Here is a 26,761-nt window from a genome sequence, read left to right on the forward strand (position 1 = left end):
CCAGTCATATTTTTAAAACATACTTAACTGCAATTTCAACAGGAAAAAAAACATGCAGATAAAATTTGAGAGAGCGAAGACAGAGTGTGAATTTTTCACAGAGATGTCGAGCTTTCTAGATGAAAATACACCTGGGGAGGGTACGGCTATGATATTAAGGCTTGAGGGCTTGAACAATTACAACGAATGCCATTTTTTATTTATTACAGTGAATTACTTTTGTGTCCTTGGGGTTAGGTTGGACGTGTGGGGGTCGACTACTCTATATTTTTAGGGATTGACGACCACATCAACAAAACAGATAGGTGTCTGTTTCTCAGTTTTTCCTTGATTTAAATTATTATAAATACATTAATTCCTTGAATTTTCAAATTAAATAAAAATATATTTTAGATATTATCTCATTAAATACCACTCTATTTATACATTGTATTATTTTTGAATAAGAGTATAATTTTTTTTATTATATAAACAAATTTTTTTTCCAAACCCATCTATTTTTAAAAATCTTATCTTGTTGCTTTGGTAATAACAAATAATTTTATTATTATCTAACTAAATAAAAACTATTTTAAAAATATTTTATTAAGTTTGATGGGGTCAATGATTTGAGTTGTGAATTTAATAAATTAGTTTAGATTGACTCTAATTAATTTAAAATATCATTGTCTTGATATTTATTTTAAAATTTAATTTATATACATTACATTTTGAGTTTTTAATCAAAATTTGATGTGTAAATAAAAATTATACTAGAAACACTTACATATATATATATTTTTAAATATATTTTGTCCAATATGAAAGGAAGCACTAATCAATTACCTAGCACCAAACTAAATAATGAAAATAGGACATTATGTTGGTACATTATCTCTGACACATTATTGATAATGGATAAAAACGAATTTTATTTCTATAATTGTCGTAAAAGTAAGCTCCTTTTCCTCTCCCTGTTTTTTTTTTCTCTTTAAATAAATGTCCTGGGCTTAGAATTGTATTTATGGATTACAACATTCGTTTGCTTATTTAAAAATATTTTTTTAAAAAATATTATTATTATTTTTTAAAATTATTTTAATATTCTGACATTAAAAATAAATTTTTAAAAATTTAAAAAATAGTATTTCAATATAATTTTAAATAAAAATATTTTAAAAAATAATTACTATAATAATCATAAACAAATTCTAAAATAAGATATAAGAAAAAAAGTTTCAATTTTGGGAGCGCAACGCAACATATTTTAAGCAATAGCTAGAGAGAGATCCCAAGAGTGACAGGAGCCAGGAGCCTTTTCGCAATTATACCCTCAGAAAAGCAAGAAAAAAAAACAGAGGAAGCAAGGAGCCTAATACCACTGTATCAAGATGAGAAAACAAACGTGACTTTATTGTTGTTATTACCAAACAAACCAAAGATACCGGTAAGAAAGGAAAAAAAAAAAAAGAAAGAAAAATCAGTAATTGGGCATAAATCATAAGAAAATAAGAAATAAAACCCTAAAGACCCTTATTGTAAGAACAAATCCGGGTACAATCAATCCCTGCCTTCAATTGACAAATCCAACGGCTCAGACCTGTCCACCGTTCGTGCTTATCACTCTCCTCTTTCCTCACTTCACTCTGCTCCCCGCACCCCCCTCTCTACCTTCTCTCAGAAAAATATGGCTGAAGCCACCATCTTCATTGATCACCTGCAACACTATTAACTACCACCCTGATCTCCGTGTTTATAATCAAAGTCCCAATCTTTGCCACAAATCCACTGTTTAACACGAAATCAAAGATTCTGCTTTCATTTTCTTTCTGAAGTTTTAACTTCTGGGTTACATGGGTTCTTGGTTTTGATCAACATACCTACTTATTTGAATCTAATAAACAAAACCCGGTTTTGTTTTATCACTTTTTAACTAAAATTTAGCGCGAAGTTTTAATCTTTACACTTATATCTAATGATCACAGACATATATTCAAAGGTTTTGCCTGACATCTCAAAGCGATCAATGCTCAAAAACGAGGAGTTGAACAAGCTAATTAGAGAGCAAAGGCTACAACAAGAGGCAGCAAGTGAAAGAGAGAAAGAACTCAATATTTATCGAAGTGGGTCGGCACCGCCTACTGTAGAGGGGTCTTTAAGCTCTATTGGAGGCTTCTTTGATGGTACTGGGATTCCTGGTATTAAAAAGAGCAATAAAGGTGAGTTTTTGAGCGAAGAGGACTTTAGGTCTGATCCAGCTTATGTTAATTATTATTATTCTAATGTGAACTTGAATCCAAGATTGCCCCCTCCATTATTGTCAAAGGAGGATTGGAGATTTGCACAGAGATTACATGGTAGTAGTGGTGGTTCTAATTCCGTGGTTGGGGATAGAAGGAAGGGAAGTAGAGGTGGTGATAATGAAGGGAAAAGGTCACTTTTTGCAGTGCAGCCAGGGTTCGGAGGAGGGCAGGAGGAGAATGGGAATGGAAATGGAGTGGAGTGGGGAGGAGATGGGCTTATTGGATTGCCAGGTTTGGGGTTAGGGAGTAGGCAAAAGAGTATCGCGGAGATCATTCAGGTAAAGCAACAATTTTTTTTTGTTTATTGTCTGGGTTTGTGTTGGTATTAGGAAGATTGATTGTTGGTACTGTATTTTTCGTTATCTGATGAAGATATTCTGTGGTATTGAGTGTAATATTTGTTGATACCATCATTATTTTTGTGTGGATTTATGTTGCCTAAAGTTGACTCGGTATAGCTATACAAAATTCTTGTTCGCTGTTGCATGGCATGAAAACTCCACTTGGTTTTGATAATTAGCTGAATTAATTATATAGTAAAACTTTGTATGTGTTTAGACGTCTTTGTATGCTATACTGAGACTCACTGATACCCATCGTTCTTCATAATTTTCATTTCCAGTTATTCGTTTTTTCCTTTGTGATAATTTACTGCAAGACTAGAAGAACTCCACTCTGTTAAATCTTATTCCCAAGCTAGGCAGAGTCAGCTACAGGGATCTTTATTCTCCATTCTGTTTTGTTAAATTCAATTTTTTGATGAGGTATCGCAATTTTTTGATACTTGATCCTCTTTCACCACTTCAGCCAACTCTCATATTTTTAATGAGAGTTAATACATCTAATTTTCTGTTATTTAATGCCTTTTAGTATTCTCCTCATTGGCAGCTATGGCTCTTCCCAGTTTGGCTCCTCTTGCTTTGTTTGTTTGCCAACTATTTATTGTGCTTAAAAAGACGTGCCTGTCATTATCTCTGGAAAGGAAGAACAAGTTATGTTGTTATTGCTATTATTTTTCAATGGCTTACTCTGATGTGTTGAGGAGTGAGTAGTGACACTGGAGAGGGACAGAGGTCTCACCCCATGACAACTTTTCTATTTCCAGAAAGAAAAAGTTAGGGTATTCTAGTTTGATGTTGATCTGAGAATGAGGACCTGTTATTTGATCCTTTTGCTTTCTTTACATGTTTTAGATTTCTAATTGTTTGCTTTCTCTGATCACTTGTAGTGCTGAAAAGGTGTGTAACTATACGCGACGGGTCGTTATTCTCTTTTGCTGTTCCTATGGATGTTGACTGAATCATGCATAAATATCTACATGCAAAAACTTTTTATTGTATGTTAAAGCATACTTGATTGCTATGGCAAGCCTAATGAAACAGAAGACTTCATTGTTGTGAAATATCTACAGTCTACCAGCAGATTCTTTCCTATTTTTTTTTATTTGAACACATAATTGATGTAATTTGCAGATGATGGTTTTGGTGATTAACTCATGTTATAAAAACTAGTTTCTATTTGAAAGAACTTTCCCTTTTCCGTTCCTGTTGTTCTTGATTGATTGTATCTGCTCAAAATTTCACTGAATTTCTATCTTTCACTTGCTTTCTTGATGATAGATTAATGGTTTAGATTTGCAATATAGGATGATATGGGTCATGCAAACCCCATCTCAAGGCACCCATCACGTCCTACTAGCCGCAATGCATTTGATGACAATGTAGAAACTTCTGAAGCTCATTTTAGTCAACTGCGTGGTGATTTGGCATCTATTGATGCTCTATGCTCCAGTTCAAACAAACAGGGCATTTCTGCAGTTCAAAATGTTGGCGCATCAGCTTCTCATACCTATGCTTCTGCATTAGGTGCCTCCTTGTCACGAAGCACTACACCTGACCCTCAGCTTGTAGCGAGAGCTCCTAGTCCTCGCATTCCACCTATTGGAGGAGGTAGGACCAATTCCATGGATAAAAGAGATGTGAGTGGTTCACACTCATATAACGGTATCTCAACAAGCTTGAATGATTCTGAGCTCATAGCTGCTTTGTCTGGATTGAAGATGTCAACAAATGGTCTAGTTGATGAAGAGAACCACTCACGGTCACGAACACAACATGAAATTGATGATCGCCATCACCTGTTCAATTTGCAAGGTGATCAAAACCATGTCAAGAAACAATCATATTTAAATAAGTCACCTGCCAGCACAAACCTTAAAGTACCCTCGACGCTGACTCTGAATGGTCGAGGAGGTTCTCCTTCTAACCACCAGAATGCAGACAACATGAATTCCCCATATGCTAACTATGGCTTAAGTGGGTATTCTGTGAATCCTTCATCGCCGTCCATGATAGGAAGCCCTCTTGGGAATGGGAGTCTGCCACCTTTGTTTGAAAATGCTGCTGCTGCTGCAATGGCTGGAACTGGGTTAGATTCTAGAGCACTAGGTGCTTTAGGGCCAAACTTAATGGCTACTGCAGCAGAATTGCAAAATCACAGTAGACTAGGGAATCACACAGCAGGTGTGCCTCTTGTGGACCCATTGTATCTTCAGTACTTGAGATCAAATGAGTATGCTGCTGCACAGCTTGCAGCTCTCAATGACCCCATGCTGGATAGGGAGTATGTTGGTAATGCATACGATCTCCTCCAAAAACTTCAATTGGAAACATTGATGTCCTCCCAAAAGTCTCAGTATGGTGTTCCTTACCTTGGCAAATCTGGTAGCTTGAATCATAATTACTATGGAAACACTGGATTTGGTCTCGGCATGTCCTATTCTGGAAGCCCATTAGGGGGGCCCCTTCTTCCAAACTCATCTGTTGGATCAGGTGGTCCTTTGAGGCACAGTGAACGGAATATGCTTTTTTCTCCTGCAATGAGGAATCTGTCTGGGGGTGTCATGGGATCTTGGCACTCAGATGCTGGTAGTAACCTGGATGAAAGTTTTCCTTCCTCTTTACTGGAAGAGTTCAAAAGCAATAAAACTAGATGTTTTGAACTCTCAGAAATTGCTGGTCATGTTGTTGAGTTCAGGTATATACAGCTACCTGATTGAACCTTTTCATCTTTGTAGTTTAGGCCTCTGTAATTTTACTTATTTTATTTGTACATCTTCAATGAACAGTGCTGATCAGTATGGGAGCCGATTCATTCAACAGAAACTTGAGACTGCAATGACAGAAGAGAAGAACATGGTTTTTGATGAAATTATGCCCCAAGCCCTATCACTGATGACTGATGTTTTTGGTAACTATGTGATTCAGAAGGTATTTTCTCATCAGAAAAACTTGAATTCTTATGATGTACTTGTCATGCCTTTGATACTACTGTGACCTTTAATGCTTATCATGTGCTTAAGTCTTTTCACACACCCTCACCTACACTAAAGAAGGCAAAAAAGAAAAGAAAAGTAATGAGTTACATATAAAAACTTTCCTGTTTGTCTTCAGTTTTTTGAGCATGGATCTGCATCCCAAATAAGAGAACTGGCTGACCAGCTAACTGGCCATGTGCTGACCCTTAGCCTTCAAATGTATGGCTGTCGTGTGATCCAAAAGGTATGCTTCCTTGATGACCATGCTTATGGAAACTGTGCTATTTCTAAAGGTGTCTTGTATATTCTGAAGATAGTTTCTTCTATAATCCGCTGTTGTGCCTTATGCCTGCATAATTCTGTTTTTATCATAAGCTAGGCTGAAGACATGGCCAAATCACTTTTCCTGGCATCTTACTGAAGCCCTTGCTTTGCTATCACTTGCAAACTAATGTTTGACTAAATGTAGAATGATGTGTTAGACTTGATTAAAACCTAACCTCTTAGGTTTAATGCTCATTGATCATAATAACCAGGCTATAGAAGTAGTTGAACTGGACCAGCAAACTAAAATGGTGACAGAGCTTGATGGTCATATTATGCGATGTGTACGGGATCAGAATGGGAACCATGTCATTCAGAAGTGTATTGAATGTGTACCTGAAGATGCTATACAGTTTATTGTCTCAACATTTTATGATCAAGTTGTGACACTTTCCACTCATCCATATGGTTGCCGTGTGATACAGGTGTGTAAACTCTATTTTTACTTGTCACAAACATCTTTGTATGTTTGTCTATATTATTACATAGATTTGATTTGAATTTTATGTGACAGAGAGTGCTGGAGCACTGCCAAGACACCAAAACCCAGCGTATAATGATGGATGAGATTTTGCAATCTGTTTGCATGTTGGCACAAGACCAATATGGAAATTATGTTGTCCAGGTTTGTTGTACATATGTGAATGCTTCTTAAAGTATATGCATTTATTAACATGGATGCCAATCCAGGGGCAGTGTGTGGGGTCATGTATGTAATTTTATGTTTTGAACATGTTTGGCAAGCAATTGCCAGTGCCAAAGAAGTGCCAATTTCTGACCTGTTGGGTATAGCCCCAGCTCCCACGTTGAAGAATCCCTCTTTATTGCATTTTCTGCTTGTTGAGAAATTTAATTTTGATAAACTATTCTTTGATTGGCAAGTTGGTACCCACCCTTAATTGTACAATTGATCAATCATCAATGCTAGATAGCAACTTGTGTATAGTTCCATGACAGCACATTATGTTTGATCCCTTTACTGTTGTGGACTCAAAAGTTGTTCAGTTGATAATAAAACAACCAACTGTCATAATATTTGTGGAAACTTCTCGTGTTTGTATATGTTAAATGAGCATAATGAACAAATCCTTCTATACCAGATTAAATTTGGGGATTTCTAATCAATGGCATCATTTGTGAAGTTCAACACGAAGTTCAATTGCTGCCATGCCTTGATTGCCTGAAGCATTTGGCTGTTATTCACTGCTAACGCCTTTGTATTTCCCTCCTTACAGACACGATTCATGTCCATCAAATCTGTTCTGCTGATTATTATAATAACTGCAGTCTCCCTCCCTTTCTCTCTCTAAACACATATTTGGTTTCGTTTTATTTTTAAACATATTTGCTCTAGTTGCTTTCAAATAATGTTGCAGCATGTGCTGGAGCATGGGAAACCACATGAGCGTTCAGCAATAATAAAGAAATTAACTGGGCAGATAGTTCAAATGAGCCAGCAGAAGTTTGCCTCCAATGTTATAGAGAAATGTTTAACTTTTGGCACTCCTGCAGAACGCCAGGCCCTGGTGGATGAGATGCTTGGCACCACTGATGAAAATGAGCCTCTTCAGGTCTATGACTTGTCTGTGTGCTGTACCCCTCATAACTAACATGCTGATAAGCATTTAAAATTTCTGCATATTTATTGGCTTATTACCACATTTCATTCTCTCACTTCTTTGCCTTGTATATTTACTTATTGCTATTTTTTTTTAATTAGTTAATGGTTAGGTTTCATTCTCTTTAGTTAAAGTTTTAATTGGTGAACTGTGGCACACTCTTCTGTTTAGCTGATATAATGTGAATCTGTGGGACTTTATTTGGTAATTTGCTTGAATGGGCGATTCTCCTGCTTCAATGTCTTTGGAGTCATTGATTCCCTGTTTTGACATCTTTTCTTGTTATATGCAGGCCATGATGAAAGACCAGTTTGCAAATTATGTTGTACAAAAAGTGCTGGAAACTTGTGATGACCAGCAACTTGAACTGATCCTCAATCGAATAAAAGTTCACTTAAATGCTCTGAAGAAGTATACTTATGGGAAACATATAGTTGCACGTGTAGAGAAACTTGTTGCAGCTGGAGGTAAGCATACTCCTTTTTCCTGCTGATTATATCTGGTTCTCTTGTAACTGATTTGCACAAAAGGAAGAACATCCCTAAATGCTGCAAGCCTTCGGTTCATTGATTTTTGTCCACTCTATTTGTTTAGTACTCTCGTTTTTTGATGTTTGATTAAAGACACAAGTGCTTGGATGAGCATTTTGTGGTGTTTCATGAGCAAGATGAGCAGGAAGATTAATGATGTTTTATGTCATGTTTTGTTATTTCTGTAGCAAGTGAAAACATTATTCTATTTAGTATTTTAGTGCTTGAAACATGCACATGCAGGTAAAATATTAAGATTTTTGAGGGCTGCCAAAGCAAGCTTTTCCCAGACAAGTGCCTGGATTCCATATGCATGTCTCATATGCTAATTTAGGAAAGCATTTGATATTAATGCATTTTCTTACTCTAGATTGAAGAGAAAAATGCATGCAAAATATCTTTAAATGATCTTCCATATTCAATTTTATTTTTTCCTTTTCTTTTTCAATGACATGGAGGGTTAATGATACCTAGTATTCTGTCTTTCCTATTGGTGATGCTTCATATTAAGATTTTCAGGTGTGGAAGATTAATGTTCAATGTTAAATTGCATTGCTTGTGCAGAAATGGCTCTTATAAGTTCTCTGCCTTTGTTTTGTTTTTTTGCAGAGAGGAGAATTAGCTTCCTTACTCTGCATCCTGCTGCTGCTTAGAAGGCTAGGGTTGTACAGCTAACTGAGGATAGTATTGAGCGCCTCTCTCTTTGGTACTTCTTTTCATATCTAGTAAGGGCTCTGTCTACTAGTTGAATAGATTGGAGCTGAATGAAAAATAAAAACTGTCGGTTGTACTGAAAACTGTACATTTTTAGTTTGAGGATATACCTAGAATCAGGTTAGCTGAGTTCAGATGGTGAACATGCCGAAGTTCTTGCAGAGAAGATAAAGAATTACTGTACAAGTTTTAAGGGTGTAAAAAGGGAGGTAGTTAATTTATGATCGTGACTGTACAAAATGTTACCAGGCGGAAACAGCTTTTGTGTTTAGGAGGGTATGGAATTTTCCTGATGTATGGGATTGCTTATCTTTCTTATTTAAAAAACTTTTACTCCCACTTACCATGGTTGTGTCCGCTTGCTTGCTTGCCTGGTACAGGAATGGATTTCAATATGTGGTATATCATGATTTGTCATGCCCTTGAATCATGTCACTATTTGGGTTCAAGAAATATATCATATCCCAGTTGACAATTTCAATTTTATTAGTATTCGGAAGTTTTCTTGGGCGTTGCTGCCTCGCTCCGCTGTCATCAGTTCCATAGACCAAAAGTGTGCGTTGAACTCTCCTTTCGGGCGCTCCCATGAAAATGTGATTGTAAGGAAACGATTTTCACTCAAAAATCTGTTCTGTTGGGATTTTTCTTTTCAGAAGCCACACCCAGACCGTTCGGTCTACCTTAAAAGCTGATTAGATAATCAGCTACGTCAATGGAGAAGCTAGAAAACAGAGCCTTTTGAAATGGGTTTCGGAGTATTATTGAGATGCTTAAAATATTTTCAATAAATATCTTCTACATCCACGTCAATACAGCTACAACAGCAGCGGTAGTCACAGCCAACATATGTGCAACATGGACAAAGATATAGGTAGGCATCAGGTTTCCTAAAATTATTGAAACCCCTTACAATTCTCTGTATGGGGGGATAAACGAGGCCGAAATAGTAGGAGCTCATAGATATGCACGAGCTGAGCAAAAATCAAAACCCAAAAAAGAGAAGGAGAAAAACCAAGCAAAACATAGTAGAAAGCTCATGTATTCTGTTGCTGGCTTGGAAATCACTCAGTGCTGTCTTATATCATCTCCCATGAACCAATGATGGTAGATTCAAGTTGTTCGAAGCTTATTTTTTTCAAGTAAAGTTTTGAGTTAAGTCTTGTGAATGGAGTACATTACAAAATCATAGAAGGAATAGTGTTTTTATTTTTTATTTTGGGCTTTTCTATAGAAGATGCCCTTGGCCCCTTGCTGTGCTAAAATAGAAACACATGGCAATAAGTTCAGTTGCTTTCTATCTCGACTTTGAGAAGCTCGGTGTTGGCTTTTCCATCCATTTTCTTTGACAAAGTATGTCTAAGGTAGTCAACATACTTAATCGCTTTATACATTTTAGGGCGATTATAATCATCCGCCATTGTCTCTACTGGACCTAGTTCCACGTCATCATCCGGAATCACAAATGTTGCTATGGACATTCTTGCCGCTGTCACACTCGTCACCGCCCTGTGCTCAATGCTTTTGTATACTCCATTGCTCCAACTCTGGAAAATATAAGAATATAGAATCAGACTTGCATGCTACTTTTCGCAACGCTAGAAATGCCTGACCAAATTCTTACTATATCTTTTTTAGTCTTTTTATGCAACAAACAATCTTGAAGCATTGCTCCTTGTGAATTTCAATAAAATCTTTATCATTCTTGGAAGGAAAAAACAGGAAACATATTTTTAATGTTGTCCTCGCAACCGAACTGAAAAGTACGATTTTGAACTAGAAAATACGTACCTCAATAACATCACCAATATTCACTACTATGGCATTTGGAATTGGTTTCACAGGAACCCATCCTTCCTCGTGCCTTATCTGGAGACCAGTGATATCATCATCCTGGAGAAGAAAGGTTATGGAGCTCGCATCAGAATGTGGACCAACTCCAAGCACAAGTTCAGGCCTCGAGCAGGTTGGATAATAGTTCATTCGTATTCCTTGCTTCATCATCTCCCCATGCAACCGTTTTAGAGCATCTTTGTCCATTCCCATTAACAATGATATGTTGGCAAAGATGTCCTCAGTCAGCTTAAGAATTTCTGTTGAGTACTGTTCGACTGCCTCCCTAAAAATTGAAGAGAGAGAACCACAGAGAAAAAAGGTTTGACTTGTTTTTAAACAATAGAGAAATACCTAACATGTTACTTATGCTGTATAGTTATGTCGTCTCCTATATTGGAAAAGCGCTGAAGTACATACTTGAAACCTGGTATCGTAACCGGCCAGTATTTCATTTTCTGGTATTTTGGGGGGGATGTCACCAAGAACATCAAGTCACACCAGTCGAGTTTTTGATGCTCAGAGACTACATAGCCTTGGCCATATCCATGAATATCATTGGCCGCCATTGCATAATTTCTTTTCTCTTCCAATGGAAGTTCAAAAAATGCTGCCACAGCGGCCTTCATTTGCTTTATCACCTCTTCTGACACATCATGATTTGTTATCTACAAAAGAAAAAAGAAAGAAAGAAGCATTCTCAGCTGTGCTCTAGCACAAACAAAAATTCCAGGCACAATTTCATTTGTTTTTACCTGAAAGAAACCCCACTCCTTGCAGGCAAGATCTAGCTTCCTCCGTTCATCCTCGTCTCCATTGACTAGCAAGGAGAAATTTATGACTGGGATCTCGGATGAAGTTGGACAAATTTCAGTTTCTACTGGTCTGTCTTTGTGTTCCTGTATATATCTTTCAGGGACACACTGAGAATCTTTTCTCACCATTTCTTGGACACTTGGTACCGGCAATGATTTTCCCCAACCCAACACCTCATCTCCCTGCATGCTTCCATTTTCAACATTTGGATCCATTTCTATTCGTTAAATCTTGTTCCCTAAGGTCAGGTACATATATATATATGTGCAAGTTGGTACGTAGCAGACTTGCTTCTTTTAAACTAAAAAACGAAAGGAACCTATTGCTTCCGCTTCTTTATAGATCCCCTGTAAGAAATTATTGGAGTTTTGCATCTTGTTTGACTTACCAAATTTCAATGTTTAGTGTAGAGAGATATTCTCGAAGTGTTAGGTGGTGACAACAACATGGTTTATTGAAGAGCCAATGTTGCTTAGTTCTTGTTTCACCTACCTGTTTTCGCTGTAATATATTATGATAGCAATTCTATCTAGCTGGGAATAAGGAATATAGTGCAAGAACTGGTAAAAATGTTGTCTTGGCGTGTCACGATTCTTCGATGGTTCGATCTCAAGTATCTTTCTACGAGTCCCTTTCTATTAATTTTATATGATTATTTCTTCAGGAGTCTGCCAAACACAAGATCGTAATTGTTTCTTGTAATGTAACCATCATTTTTCCCTTTCAATAGTCTTCAATGTTACTCATAATCAAATTGAAGGAGGGTTTGTATGGAAATTTTGTATGCGTACCGTTACTTCTTTTATATATAAGATTTGGAGTTTTCAAATATCGTTAATTTTCACTGCATATGATTGTCAACCTCTCGAGACAGTGGTCGCTTTTCCATCCATTTTCTTACATAGAATATCTAAGGTAATCACCATACTTGATCCTTGGTACGTTAGAGGGCGATTGCAGCCATCCACCATTGTACCATTCAGTGTCGCTTTTCCGGTTCAATTACTTCTTGTTTGATTTCCAAACTAGATAGATTCTTGATTTTGGTACTGATGGGTTGTGACAAGATGGTAGCTTGAAGACCCATTGTTGTTTAGTTCTTGTTTTGGCTTTGTTATCATGACAGCATTTCTTGTTGGAGTGAGTAACGGAGGAACTGGTAAAAAAAACTGTCTTGAAGTCAAATCACTTCTTCGACAGTTCATAAGTATCCTTCCAGGAAATCATAGAAGGTCACTTTCTGTCAACATCACACACACAATTATAATTTATGCAGTTCTTGGATTTCACGAGCACAGAAAATCATGACGGAAATTAGACGGAACCGCTTCCTTTCTTTTTTGCCCTTTATCGCATCACTGGTATTTCAAACAATCGATGCGTAGGAAAATTAGAATTCTATTGTTTTTTTCTTTCTAAATCACATAAAATGTTGCTTTTCAAGCTCGCATAAAATGTGTTGTTTGAGTGTGTTAACTGTTGAGGAATTTTCATGGAATGCAGGCAATGCCCCTTTTCGGGCAAATTATATAGGGATTAAATTTCCTAATTTCTGTTCGTTTGGCTAAAATTGTTGAAATCCTGTACAATTCTTGGTACCGGATAAGCCTGGGCCTAAATGCCAACGATTTTATAATTAACTTAATTGGCATCCACTTTCCCTTTTCTTTCGATCAAATGTCACAGAGTATGAATCTCTTTCTTGTAACAAGATCAAACTTAAGGCCTAAATAGCAACAGCTGGTCACAAAAAAAAAATAAACCCAATAAATTCAGTTTTTTTTGAATCACAGAATACTCCTGTGTATTCTGCTGCTGACATGGAGTTCATCTCTTAGTTCTCATTATCCCAAGTAGAAAGAAGTGGTAGCAGCAATTCAAATGCTTTCGTTTCCAACTTTGAGAAGCTCGGTGTTGGCCTTTCCATCCATTTTCTTTGAGAAAGTATATCTGAGGTAATCGCCATACTTGATGCTTTTGTACATTACAGGGCGATTATAATCATCCACCATTGTCTCCACTGGACCTAGTTCCACGTCGTCATCCGGGATCACAAATGTTGCAACGGACATTCTTGCCGCTGTCACATTCGTCACCGCTATGTGCTCAATGCTTTTGTATACTCCATTGCTCCAACCCTGGAAAATACAAGAATAAAATCAAACTTACACAATGAGCTATCGAATTTCTTTTTTCAAACTTGCACAGGAGCCAAGCATGAGCTACACTTTGGTGATCTTTTTATTCTTAACTACTCAATTTAGAGTTTCTAGTCTCCTTGTTAATAAAAGAGGCAGAGAGTAGTGCTTTCTGCAACACTAGAAAGTAAAAGTGAAAAACATTCAAAATCATCAGAGACTAACTTGATGCAGATAACAGAGATTTCAGCCAAATCCACGTGATTCGCTTCCGGCATCACCTATTCGAGACTTGTTTAACGATGTCTCCACTTGTAATGGGAGCAAATTAAGGCACAAAAGCATGGAGCATTACCATCACATTCAAAAATATCTGGCAAAGATTTTTTCCGGGTAACAACCCGATTCATTCCTCGCTGCTTTCTTCCCATTCCTAATATATATGTCTTCTAGACTAACTTGATGTCTTTGCTTTTTGTAAATTAATTTCAATAAAATTCAAATAATTGTTTGAAAATTTAAAATAGAAAACCAACTGATAAGTATGGTTATAAATTATAAAATACCTCAATAACATCACCAATATTTGCTACTATAGCATTTGGAATTGGTTTCACAGGAACCCATCCTTCCCTGTGCCTTATCTGGAGACCAGTGATATCATCATCCTGGAGAAGTAAGGTTATGGCGCTTGGATCAGACTGTGGACTAACACCAACCACAAGATCAGGCCTCGAGCAGGTTGGATAGTAGTTCATTCGAATTGCTTGCTTCATGATCTTCCCATGCAACCGTTTTACAGCATCTTTATCCATTCCCATTAACAAAGAGATGTTGGCAAAGATCTCCTCAGCCAGCTTAAGTGTTTCTGTTGTGTACTCTTCTACTGCCTCTCTATAACATAAACAGACGATAAAAATTAGACAGAAAATTAAATATATGATATGGTGCGCATACACACACATTCTGTGGCAAATCACTGAAAATACATACTTGAAACCTGGTATTGCAACCGGCCAGTATTTCATTTTCTTGTATTCGGGCGGGAGTGTCATCAAGACCATTATGTCACACCAATCGAGTTTTTGATGATCAGAGACTACATAGACTTTGCCATATCCTTGAATATCATCCGCTGCCATTGCGTACTTGCTTTTCTCTTCCAGTGGAAGTCCATAAAATGCTGCCACAGCAGCTTTCATTTTCTTCAGCACCTTTTCTGGGACACCATGGTTTGTTATCTACAAAAGAAAATAAAATTGCACTCTAGTTCTGCTATTGTAGCACAAAACAAAATTTCCAGGCACATGCATGCAGTGGCATTAATTTGTTTTTACCTGAAAGAAACCCCACTCCTTGCATGCAGTATCTAGCTTTCTCCGTTCATCTTCGTCTCCATTGATTAGCAAGGAGAAGTTTATGATTGGAATTTCCGAGGTATATAGTTGGAGATAAATTAGTAGCTACTGCCCTGTCTTTGTGTTCTTATATGTATCTTTCAGAGAGAAATTGATGATCTTTTCTCACCATTTCTCGGACGCTTGGCACTGGCAAAGATTTTCCCCAAGTCGGCACCTCATCTCCCTGCGTTGCTCCATTTTCGACTTTTGGATCCATTTCTATTTGCTAAATGTTTTTCCCGAGGCTGATCAGGTATATAATATTTCTGCAAGTTGATAAAAGATTTGCTTCTTTTAAACTAAAAAAGGAATCCATTGCGTCCACTTCTTCATAGATTCCCTTAAAGAAATTATTGGAGTTTTGCTTCTTGTTTGACAATTTCCAAATTAAAGTGAAAAAAAAAACAGATTCTTGATTTTGGTACTGTTAGGTGGTGACAACATGGTAGCTTGTAGAGCCACTGCAATTTAGTTTTTGTTGCACGGGCTGCTTTGGCTGTGTTATTATGACAGCCTTTCTGGTATGAATAAATAATGATGGAACTAGTAAAAAAACTGTCTTGATGTGAAATCAATTCCTCGACAGTGCTTAAACATCATCCCAGGAGATCATATAATTTTTATATATTAAATTTCGTAGTCCCTGGATTTCAAGAGGCCTCTTAATCATTTATCCTCGGGAAATTACTTATTCAGATGATTATTAACTCAGCACCACTTTTAGCATTAACCCTTTAGAAAAGTCTAAATCGATGATACAAGAATATTTGAACCAGTTTTCACATCCAGTGAGATCTTAAGTAAGTTATCCATATTTAAATTGATGAATTTACAAGGACGTCTTACCCCTCTTTTGACCAAAAAATAAAAATAAAAAAATGAAACGAAATCCATGTTTGTTTCATAGGGGCTGCAACCATCTACACATCCTTATGGCATTCAGAAGACAGCGATAAAGGAACTGGATTCTCCATTCCCCTCTTCAAAAAAATGGTGTCACGATTTGTGGTCATTGTGATGGCATAATTTGGCTGTATGGAATCCATCAAACAGAGAATACAGGTCGGTGCCATCTACTGATGATTCTGTTCAGTACTCTTCCTCGGAAACTTTGGGGTTTGGTTATAATTCTTTCACTGATGAATACAAGTTGTAAGATTGAAAGAATAAATCTTCCAGTCGCATGAAAAGTTACAACTTTCCAACAACAACTCGCTTCGATGCCAGCTTTTACTGGGAACGAAAGAACCAGGATGGAAAAACCATTATTCTTTTGATTTAGCAACAGAGAGGTTTAGTGAGGTAACAACGCCTGATAAGTTCTGGTTAAGAGAAATATGGTCAGGGGTTTTAGGAGAGTGGCGTGTTGCTACTTCACGCCGCGATTCAATAGCAATTTCAATGCGTGGACAGTGAAAAAAAAGTGGGGAGGTTGGAGAATATTATATAAGATGGTTTACCTACAAATATGAAATTATGAGGCCGATTATGTACATTATAGCATCACAGAAACTGGGTTTCTTGAATTTGACGAAGATAAAAATTTTACAAGCCGATTCGGTGCATCATGGGACAAATTTCATGCGGGGTATGAGATTGTTGAAAGTCTAGTCTCGCCTCACACTTTCAATGAATCTGAAGCTCGAAATTATCGGTGCCTCTAAGTCTAGCGATCAATTTTACCATCCAATTTCTTTAGCACTTGATAACAATTTCGCACAACTGTTTCGGATATCTTCGTCTTTACACTCTTCAGTTGAAACAGTTTGCGTTGTTCCTACTACCCTTAATAAGCACACATTCTGGAAACCGCATTGTCGTTAAGTTGTGTGTTCTCTCCTGATGTGTTGTAGTCTCCATATCTGTTTAGATTTTATTCTTTGTTCGAAATTCATGAAGTTCGACTTTGTTGTATCTTATTGATCCAAAACCACTTGCATAAAATTCACTCGTTCGTGGAAATTAAACGACATCTATAATAGCATGTAAAATGAAGAACATCCTTAGAAGCACAGCGGCAGAGGAAATAGAGAAAGGACATCGAAATTAAATCAGTAGATCAGTCCCCATCAAGTGAAATCTACACCTTGTTTTCTTGTTAAGCTAGCTTATAATTGCCATACAAAACTAGAAATCAAGCAAGTGTGAAAAATAAAAAGAGCAGGGCTGAAGATAACATTGTCAATTAATGCTTCTCGTCCTCTGGATTCCTGAGCTTAAATCACCATCAATTAGGAGGACAAAAGGTAATAGCATACCGAGAAGCCTTACAAGTCTTAAGCCCTGAAGCATCATCAAAGGCAAAGCTATAAGCCTTGGGACAAATTGCCTTAAAAAGATGACTAAAAATAGTAGGCTTGCAACTTTTAGGATTTGCATACTCCCCAGTACAACAATATCTATCAGTTTTTGCAGCCAAGCATGCACTCTTGCAACCCACCACCTTCCCCTGTCGCTTCACAACCAATGTAGAAGGGCAACAGACATTCAGATCCGTCTCACACGCGGCAATTCCACACCCTACACCACCACCAACAGGCATCATAGAAACTGGAACATTAAATCCATCAACCAAACTCACATCATAGTAATGCAAGGCGGATTCTGAAGTTCCAAGTGTCATTTCCACTAAAGTTGCTGGAGGGACACCACCAACGCCTCTACACTGTAAAAGGCCAGCACAGTCTCCGGTCTGGCATGAACCTCTGCCAGTGGTTTCATCAAAACAGCAACCTTGTCTTGGCCAAATTCTTCCTGACCACTTGTCAGGGACTTGGAGGACTATTTGTTCTCCGCTGAGTAGAAGGAAGCCGCCTTCTCTGGGGGTCACATGGCCTGCAGTGCCAAGGATCCCAGGCCATATGCTGTCCTTGCAGTTGTTTGCTATAATGAGTTCAGTCCCATCTGCAATTAGAAAAAGAAAAAGAAAAAAAAGGAACAGATGTGAGTTCTTTAATGCAGAAGTTTAGATTAGATTTTGGTTGTGCAAGAGAGAAAAAACCTGTGATGGAAAGGGAGATGATCATGCAAAGGAAGAAGAGAAGAAACTGATGAGAAGAAGTTGCCATTTGTTTTTGAATTTTTGGTGATTTTGGGATCTGTTGGTTTTATGGCATATTTGTACACGAGAGGGGAGGTGGGGGTTGGGTTTCCTTATGTTCTGCCACCAGGAAAGGATTTTGACCGATTAACAACGGCTTTGTGCAAAAACGGTTTACTGTAAATCATATGACAACTGTTGATTTTCTTGCAATCTTTTATTTTTGTTTTTCCAATATTTACTGCTGAAGTTAAGAATTTTTTTTTTTTTTGAGAATATAGTTATGAACTGGATTTTTTTTTTTGTTATGAAATAGATTTTTTTTTAATTAACATGGATATTCGGGTCAGTTTGCGTGTATCTCGACTAACTTCATGGGTTCTAAAGTTAACGACTATACATGATATTAATAATCACATAACTCAAACTTGTAATTACATGAAAAACAGATTTTTTAATCTAAATTTTTACTATTGAACCACCTACTATTTTTTTTTAGTTTAACTTTTTAGTTTAATGTGGGTGTCCGGGCCAGCTTGCGCACACCTCGACTAATCCCACGGGCCCTGAAATTAACGATCATGTAAGTCTCCAGTGGTCATCATATGAGCAACCATAGAGTTCGAATTTGAAATTACAGAGGAAACAAACCTCTTAATCCCAAGCTCTTACCACTGGACCACCACCTAAATGGTTGAACCACCTACTATTTACTCGGCTAAGTGATGGTAATCAAAGCTCCACACATAATAAACGATTGGATATTGGTTATCTTCATTAATTTTTCAAACAAGTGTAGCGGTAATTCAAGAGCAGAAATCACGCCTCTTCACCTTTCCATGCCCCCTTCAGCGTAAGATTCCATTCTTTGGGTCCAAGAATTGATTAAAAAATAAATGTTATCGGAGTTTGCATTCATGTATTCGATAAAGATAAAGGTATTGTTTGAATGATTGTTCTTCAAAATTTAAAATTATATTAAAATAATATATATTTTTTATTTTTTAAAATTTATTTTTACCATTACCATATCTAAACAATTTAAAAACATAAAAAAATATAAAAAACATTTCAACATTATTTTTTGACAGCAAAAACATACACCATCAAAGTCTCCGTGAGAGGACTTTCAACAAATTAGTGGATTGTGAGATGGATTTGTAGATGATGCAAGCTGTAAGTAGCAATTAATCCTCGAAATTCGCTAATGGATTTCACGTTAAATCAAGTTCATAAATGCGTGGTTTATGCGCTGGACATCTGGTTAAAATACGAGATCTTAATACAAAATTTCAACTTAGGGTTTGTTTCTTTTTTGAGATAGTTTTTATAGTTATGTTTTTAAAAAAATTTATTTAGAAAAATTAGTTTTAGTTGTACTTAATTGAATTTAAACATGTATTTGGTAAAAATTATGATTAAAATTTATATATAGTAAAAAACATGTAAAAAATATTTGGATAAAATATTTTGGTTTTTTTACAAATAATAAAAAAAGATTAATAAAAAATATTTACAAAACTCAATTAAAAATACATATAAAAACTAATGTATAAAATTTACATTTTAAACTTAATTTTTAATGGATACCGTAATTGAGTTTTATGCGTTGGAAATATATTCAAGTAGAGCTTAATAAATTATTGAAGCTTGAAAACATGGCAGCTCTTCTAATCCCAGGAATTCTAGAACACAAATGAATTGTGATATTAAATCTCGGCAGATTTCCGGCCCTCATCTATCTTTGTGTACGAATACTTTTCTTTAATTTTATGAAAAAAATTAGTTTTGGTTGGTACAGTGGCAGAGCGGTGAGGATGGCAGGGGCCTGTTCCTGAAAGATTAAAAAAATTAAGTAAATAGAGGTTTGTTTTTATATGATGTAATATTCGAGCTCTATAATTGTTAATATAATAGTTATTAAAAGTTTATATTATTATTAATTTTAGAGTTTATAAGATTAGTCAAGATATATATAAATTAACTTGGATATTCACGTTAATAATAATAATAATAAAAAAGATTAAACTAGTAAAATTTTAATTATAATTCTCTAAGAATATTTTCAGATCATGAGCCCTTCTAAAAAAAAATATTTTTGCCTCCACCCCTCGATATACATGATGAAAGGGTATAACACAAAACTTGGTGAATTTGCATTCGAAAAATGTTAAGAAAAATCATTAATCTAACAAAAAAAAATAAAAATAAAGAGGCATGTACAGTAAATAAACAGTTAAATTCCTGCAAGAAAAAGAAACCAAAAAAAAAATAAAAAACTGAAAACTGAAAACTGCACGCATTAACCGAAACCTTTTGAGTTTTGAGGTGGTAAACAGGGAAGGAAAACAACGTAACTGTCATGAACCAGGTGTTACTCACCGGTCGGTCTGTTTTTATCATCTCCAATTACTCCAACCGTTTCCGGCTTTCTCGCTAGGAAACTGGGACTTCCGGTTTTCATTTACTAAAAGCGGTCCCCTTCATAACTGGCTGACTCGGTAAAACCGAGCAGATTATAGTTAAAACACAAATTCGGCTAATCCCAAACCCTAACCGGTCCGTCCGGTCATCAAAACCATTAAAATCGGTTTATAAAAAAACATTTAAACTCCCTTAACTCGGTCCTCTCTCTGAAAAAAACACAAAAACCCAACAGTCGAAAACCCAAGTAAGTTTGTTATCCTCTCTTGTTATGTTTCATGTCTTTAGTTCTTGCCTTTTTGATGTCACAATCTTTGTCTATGCAAAGGGGGTTTTGTCAGTTTAGATTGTCTCTTTGAATTTAGGAAGATAGAAGGGAAAAGTTCATATTTTTGTGAGTTTGGGTATAGAAAGATTTAAGCTTTGGTGGTAATTGATTATTGAGGTTTGTTGAAATGGGCTCTAATTTGGAGCCAATTCCGATAACATCGCAAAAACATGACCCGGCGTGGAAGCATTGTCAAATGTTTAAGAACGGAGAGAGGGTTCAGTTAAAATGTGTGTATTGTGGCAAGATTTTTAAAGGAGGAGGGATTCATAGGATTAAGGAACATTTAGCTGGTCAAAAGGGTAATGCTGCTACTTGTTTACAAGTCCCTTCGGAAGTCAGGCTTATGATGCAACAAAGTTTAGATGGGGTTGTAGTTAAGAAGCGGAAGAAGCAAAAAATTGCAGAGGAGATAACGAATTTGAATCCAGTTTCTAGTGAGATAGAGGTTTTTGATAAGGATGTTAATACTGGAATGGAGTTAACTGGGGTTTCGGATGCTATTGACCCTGTTTCAAGTTTGTTAGTTAGTGGAGAAGATGGAATGGGAAAAAAAGGCGGGGAGAGGAGGAAGAGGGGAAGGGGTAGAGGCAGAGGTTCTGTTACAAATGCTAAAGCTGTTGTTACCATGGGTAGTGGTATGCCGTTATCAGGGGGTAAAAGGAAAAACGATCACATTCATATGGCAATAGGGAGGTTTTTGTATGATATCGGGGCATCTTTGGATGCTGTGAACTCGGCTTATTTTCAGCTAATGGTTCAAGCAATTGCTTCAGGAGGATCAGAGGTTGTAGTGCCTTCATACCACGATCTTCGAGGTTGGGTACTGAAGAATTCAGTTGAAGAAGTAAAGAATGATGTTGATAAGCACATAGCAACTTGGGAAAGGACTGGTTGTTCTGTTTTGGTTGATCAGTGGAACACAGTAATGGGTAGAACTCTGATAAATTTTTTGGTTTATTGTCCTGAAGGAGTGGTGTTTTTGAAATCCGTGGATGCATCTGATATTATTAATTTACCAGATGCTCTTTATGAATTGCTTAAGCAAGTAGTTGAAGAAATTGGAGCAAGACATGTTTTACAAGTCATTACTCGAATGGAAGAGCAATTAATCTGTGCAGGGAGAAGGTTAGGTGATACTTTCCCTAACCTTTATTGGGCTCCTTGTGCAGCACATTGTCTAGATTTGATACTTGAGGATTTTGCAAAACTTGAGTGGATAAATTCAGTAATTGAACAGGCTAGGTCTATTACAAGATTTGTATACAATCATAGTGTGGTTTTGAATATGATGAAAAGGTATACTTTTGGAAATGATATTGTAGAACCAGGAATTAGTCGCTTTGCCACAAACTTTGGAACATTGAAACGAATGGTTGATCTTAAACATAACCTGCAGACCATGGTTACTTCACAGGAGTGGGTGGACTGCCCATATTCAAAGAAACCTGGGGGGCTGGAAATGTTAGATTTGGTAAGCGATCAGTCATTTTGGTCATCATGCGTCCTAATAACCCATTTAACTAATCCTCTCTTGCAAGTTTTGAGACTAGTTGGCAGCAAGAAGAGGCCTGCTATGGGATATATTTATGCAGGAATGTATCGAGCTAAAGAAGCAATTAAGAAAGAACTTATAAAGAGGGACGAGTATACTGTCTACTGGAATATTATAGACCATTGGTGGGAACAACAATGGAATCTCCCTCTTCATGCTGCAGGTTTCTACCTTAATCCCAAGTTCTTTTATAGTTTTGAAGGAGATATGCCCAATGAGATTCAGTCTGGGATGTACGATTGCATAGAAAAGTTTGTTCCTGACTTAAATGTGCAAGATAAAATCATCAAAGAAGTAAACTCTTACAAGAATGCTGGTGGTGATTTTGGGAGGAAGATGGCTATTAGAGCTAGGGACACTATGCTTCCTGGTGAGTCCTTTTACTCCGATGCCATATTATAAATTAGTTTTTTGATAGTTAGATAACATGCATTTTCAGATCTTTAGTGCCTGGGAGCGGAAGCATCTGAGTTATAATAAAATCTTTATTTGGCCACCCTGCATCTACACATTAGGTGCATCACTTTCTGTATACAGCAGGACCATTACTAGAACCTTGTGTGTATCCTGCGGGAACTGTGAGACATGTTAGACCAAACTAGTGGCCATCATGCATTGTGGTGGTTCAAATGCCTTCTTGGCATGTAGATGCAGGAATTGCCTTTTATTTTTATTTTGTTTTTCGAAAAATTATGTGTTGTATGTGGTGTTTTATCCTATTGGAATATGTTAATCTGATTTTTTTTCACTGTTTATAGCTGAATGGTGGTCAACATATGGAGGAAGTTGCCCAAACTTGGTGCGTTTGGCCTTCCGTATTCTCGGTCAAACCTGCAGTTCAATTGAGTATAAGCGAAGCCAGATTCCTTTTGAACAATTGCATGATACAAAAAATTGCCTGGAGCGTCAACGACTCAGTGATCTAGTTTTTGTTCAGTGCAACTTGCGACTCAGACAAATGTCTGTTTTACTGATGGAAACCTTAAACAATTATAGATGTTACTTGAAAATTGGGTAAAAAGAAAAGTCTAACTCCTTTCTTAACAATTTTTTTACAGGGTCAATGAGAATGAGGAACAGGATCCTATATCATTTGATAGCAATAATACATTGAAGGACTGGGTCAAGGGAAAAGACTTGTGCTCGGAAGACTTTGATACATTGAATTGGATGGCAGTTGATCCACCTTCTGACAATGCAAGGCTCCTGGGAACTTCACACAGTGAAATTGAAGACTTAGGCGCAGGTGCTTTCCTATGTGCAAAACACTACTAAAGAAGCTCCTTTTTCTAGTGTGTTATTGTTGGTTAGAGAAGCTTTCTTTTAATGCAGTTGTTTTGGTAAATATGCAGGGTTCGATGATTATGAGATTTTTAATAGAGTAAAAGAGGGCGAGGAGGAAAATGTTGAATCAATGTAGCTGGTCAACAGAAAAGCATCCAAGGTACACTGGTCTCACCTGGAGTATTTAGGACAATCACCGAGTTGCCTATACTAGAGAGATATTGTGATCATCTAACTTGACTCTGTGATTGAAGTTGACACAATTACCAATGGATCAGGACTTCCATGTGTGTAAAACTAATCACCAGGAAGACTGGTCATGACCAGGGTGAAAGCGAGAAAAAGATACGATTGGCTATGGTTCTATTAGTAAATGCAGCTGGGTAGTTTTTATGTCAGAGAAAAACGCATTTCAGTAGATAGATGGATGGATGTGGTTTTATACATAAGCATGCTCTTGTACATTTAATCTCTTCAAATAACTTTCAAGTCTTTCTAGTGCTAATTTTTACTCTGCCAAGTAAAGTCACTAGCCATTGTAACCAATTGACCAGGGATCAAATCCTACTTACACAGTTACACTTGGGATTGAACAGGAAAAGGGAGGTTGCCTCCTTTTATGGAACCAAAGGTTCAATTAGTCTTCTGATGAACAAATAAACAAAAAAAATTTCTTCTGCAAAGGTAGGTATTCAGTTGTGAATAATTTGTCTTTTTCTGCCAAGCATTTCTATTTTGGCCATTGAGTTATACCATATGATGGGGATCATTATAGCCCTGATTCATGGTATTGGTTGATAATGGACTTTTGTCTTCCAGATGGATTAGAGTAAACGAAATGGAGAAGAGAAAAAAAGTGTATGATAAAAGCACAAGTTATTTATTCAATATTTTCTGAGTCTTATGTTTTAAATTGTATTTTACATGTTCTGATTCTTAGTCATGTTTGAGATTTGATTTTAGTTGAGGTTCAGATTGTATAACAAATTAAGATGTGCTGAATATTTGGAGAGTAAGTGGGAACATTTTTTGTTATTGTTAATACTTCTTTGTTGCGCGCAGTTGTAACCTTCGCACTATCATTTACAAATCCATTACAACTAATATTTGCAACCATTGGAACATAAAAGAGGCCAGCTGAAACAGAGAATCCCTAAACTATTGAAGAACTGGAGAGGGATTGAGGCGGAACTTCCAAGATTAAGGTAAAACTCTTATTTTGCTACAACTTCCAGCCTCAATTGTCTTCAACATTTAAAGTTACAAGTTTTGTTCGAAGAAACAACATTAGTGCTAGACGATTTATTTTTTATTTTCATTCCATAAGTGATGAAAGGTTTTGACCAGGGTTTTGGTATTTATCAACCTTCGTTATTATGGAATTAAACCAACTCTGGTTTTAGGAAGGTTTGGAGGAAGAGTAGGAAGAATGTGTGAAAACTAAGAGGGTTTCTTTTGTGCTCCTTCGGAGGCTTGACATTTTTGTTCAAATTTGATACATCTCAAGATATAGACTTCTCTGATTCACTCAGAGTAAATGTGATTCTGTGTAAATGGTGGATCTGTGCGATGTCATGTTGAAGAATTTGATGGATGATTGGCTTGTTTTATGCTAATTTTACACGTGCAGTTGAAGTAACTTCAACAGTCAAACTTCAACGCAGGGAAAAGACTCCACTAGAATTGCTCCTTTTCTTCCTCTCTCTTTTTCGCTACACTTTGTTCAACCTATTTGCTGTCAAACTTCAACATTTGACCTTGCTCCAGGAGAACTTGAATAGGAGCTCGCAAGGTGAAATTTAATGAACTGCCATTTAAGAAATCGTGTCTCTTATTTCACATGCTTTCCTTAATTTAATCTTCTTCATTTTCTGATATTGTTAGACCAAATCAATGCATCGGCTTCAACTTTCTTGGGTAAATAAGCTGTGTGTCTATGTCGCCAGCATCTTTGACCGGTAAAAAAGCTTCAACAATGCCTCATTTACTTGCGAATTGCACAGAGTAACAGAAACAAGACGAACTTTTAATCAACAGCTATTGAAGGTGACTTCTATCCATTCCTTGTTTATTTGTCTTTCTAGTTTTGTATCGGTTGCTATTACAGTGTTTTTAGGGTAACTTTGGCTTAGCGATTTGCTTTTGTGGTTGCAATGTGATTAATTTATACATCTGAGATAGTGCATTAACGCATACACTGTGTCCCGTATTGTAGAAAAAGGGTGAATCCTAAGCTTATCTACCCTCTACAATTTCTCGTGTGTTTGTGCTGTAGAACTCATGTGAAGTCAAAGAACAATGTCGTGTTAAACTCGATTCATCTGTATGGAAGCAACATGCTGCGTGCCATTCACTATCTTGCAAAATCACGCTTCATTCAATGTTCAGTACACTCAATCAAAAAACCTTTGACATTGTAGGATGGTAAAGTCATTCACTCAAGTTGCCACGTCTTTTTTAGGAGCACATCCTTATCCCACTATAAAATGTCCTGTAACCAGTTGATAGTTGAAGGAACTTTTTGCATATAATAGTGAGATTTTGCTATATACTTAAGAATAAACTTAACGACCCATCAAAATCTTACTGTAATTGATGCTCCTGTTCCTTTTCTATTGATGGGGTGAAGAGGTTTTCCTCATGGTAGCAGTAGGGAGCGCTGGCCAACCTCCTAGGAGCCCATTCCCATGGCATTACATATCTCCATGAATGTACTAAATTTTGAAAGCTGACATTTGACACTCCGTAATGCTAGCAATTTTGAATAGATTGTAATATTATTCAGGCGAATTAAGATGATATAATTTAGCAATTAGGATAACTCCTTTCTTGCTTGTTGAGAGCGACATATGTAGGAGGAGGAAGAGGGAGGGAATACCACAGCCTTAATTTCTTAGCAAATGGCCAGTGCGAGAGTAAAAGTATAGGGAGATAGTTTTTGTATGAGCTCATCAAATTCGCCATGCAATCTTGAGCCCATTACATCAATACTGAGAACTAGATATCATCAGAAGAAAAATACAATAAAAATAAAGATCCTCGAAAGGAAAATATTACCAAAAAAAATAAAAATAGAGGCGAGCGATTATCAGTTTTTTCTTCTTCTCCCTCACTGGCTTCCTGCCTTCTTTTCCACCAAATAGCGCGTGAGGTGAGGTTAA

General features: G+C 36.7%; 5 protein-coding genes across 12 annotated transcripts; 2 read left to right on the forward strand and 3 right to left on the reverse strand.

Moving 5' to 3' along the window:
- Positions 1-1,505: 1,505 nt before the first annotated feature.
- LOC133697890 (pumilio homolog 1-like) lies at positions 1,506-9,128 on the forward strand. 2 transcript variants are annotated; one of them, XM_062120711.1, is made up of 9 exons: positions 1,509-2,560; positions 3,928-5,318; positions 5,410-5,551; positions 5,735-5,842; positions 6,135-6,347; positions 6,437-6,547; positions 7,299-7,493; positions 7,834-8,008; positions 8,681-9,128. In XM_062120711.1, the coding sequence occupies exons 1-9, from the start codon at positions 1,955-1,957 to the stop codon at positions 8,722-8,724; spliced, it is 2,985 nt and encodes a 994-aa protein (XP_061976695.1). In that variant the 5' UTR covers positions 1,509-1,954; the 3' UTR covers positions 8,725-9,128. The 2 variants fall into 2 exon arrangements, with proteins under 2 accessions (XP_061976696.1, XP_061976695.1); XM_062120712.1 differs by lacking the exons at positions 7,834-8,008; positions 8,681-9,128 and having other exon boundaries at positions 1,506-2,560; positions 7,023-7,440.
- Positions 9,129-10,068: 940 nt separating this feature from the next.
- Positions 10,069-11,646, reverse strand: LOC133696541 (S-norcoclaurine synthase 1-like). Its single transcript, XM_062118757.1, has 4 exons — positions 11,371-11,646; positions 11,036-11,283; positions 10,574-10,901; positions 10,069-10,329 (listed from the first exon to the last, which is right to left on the reverse strand). Exons 1-4 carry the CDS (start codon positions 11,644-11,646, stop codon positions 10,069-10,071), a joined length of 1,113 nt encoding a protein of 370 aa, XP_061974741.1.
- A 1,662-nt stretch (positions 11,647-13,308) lies between these two features.
- On the reverse strand, positions 13,309-15,186 carry LOC133696543 (oxoglutarate-dependent flavonoid 7-O-demethylase 1-like). Its single transcript, XM_062118759.1, has 4 exons — positions 15,097-15,186; positions 14,563-14,810; positions 14,136-14,463; positions 13,309-13,569 (listed from the first exon to the last, which is right to left on the reverse strand). The coding sequence occupies exons 1-4, from the start codon at positions 15,184-15,186 to the stop codon at positions 13,309-13,311; spliced, it is 927 nt and encodes a 308-aa protein (XP_061974743.1).
- A 1,739-nt stretch (positions 15,187-16,925) lies between these two features.
- On the reverse strand, positions 16,926-18,141 carry LOC133697992 (thaumatin-like protein). Its single transcript, XM_062120841.1, has 2 exons — positions 17,971-18,141; positions 16,926-17,873 (listed from the first exon to the last, which is right to left on the reverse strand). The coding sequence occupies exons 1-2, from the start codon at positions 18,035-18,037 to the stop codon at positions 17,197-17,199; spliced, it is 744 nt and encodes a 247-aa protein (XP_061976825.1). The 5' UTR covers positions 18,038-18,141; the 3' UTR covers positions 16,926-17,196.
- Positions 18,142-20,612: 2,471 nt separating this feature from the next.
- On the forward strand, positions 20,613-25,966 carry LOC133695760 (uncharacterized). Of its 7 annotated transcripts, XR_009842530.1 has the most exons (8): positions 20,613-22,686; positions 23,075-23,276; positions 23,375-23,562; positions 23,669-23,760; positions 24,663-24,805; positions 25,231-25,392; positions 25,485-25,646; positions 25,876-25,966. XR_009842530.1 is itself a non-coding variant. In XM_062117703.1 (5 exons), exons 1-4 carry the CDS (start codon positions 20,889-20,891, stop codon positions 23,734-23,736), a joined length of 2,256 nt encoding a protein of 751 aa, XP_061973687.1. In that variant the 5' UTR covers positions 20,613-20,888; the 3' UTR covers positions 23,737-23,760; positions 24,663-24,811. The 7 variants fall into 7 exon arrangements, 1 of the variants encoding a protein (XP_061973687.1); XR_009842532.1 differs by having other exon boundaries at positions 23,669-24,284; positions 25,485-25,966; XR_009842531.1 differs by having other exon boundaries at positions 24,948-25,392; positions 25,485-25,966.
- Positions 25,967-26,761: the final 795 nt, after the last annotated feature.

The sequence above is a fragment of the Populus nigra genome, chromosome 6, assembly GCF_951802175.1.
Source record: "Populus nigra chromosome 6, ddPopNigr1.1, whole genome shotgun sequence".
Lineage (NCBI taxonomy): Eukaryota > Viridiplantae > Streptophyta > Magnoliopsida > Malpighiales > Salicaceae > Populus > Populus nigra.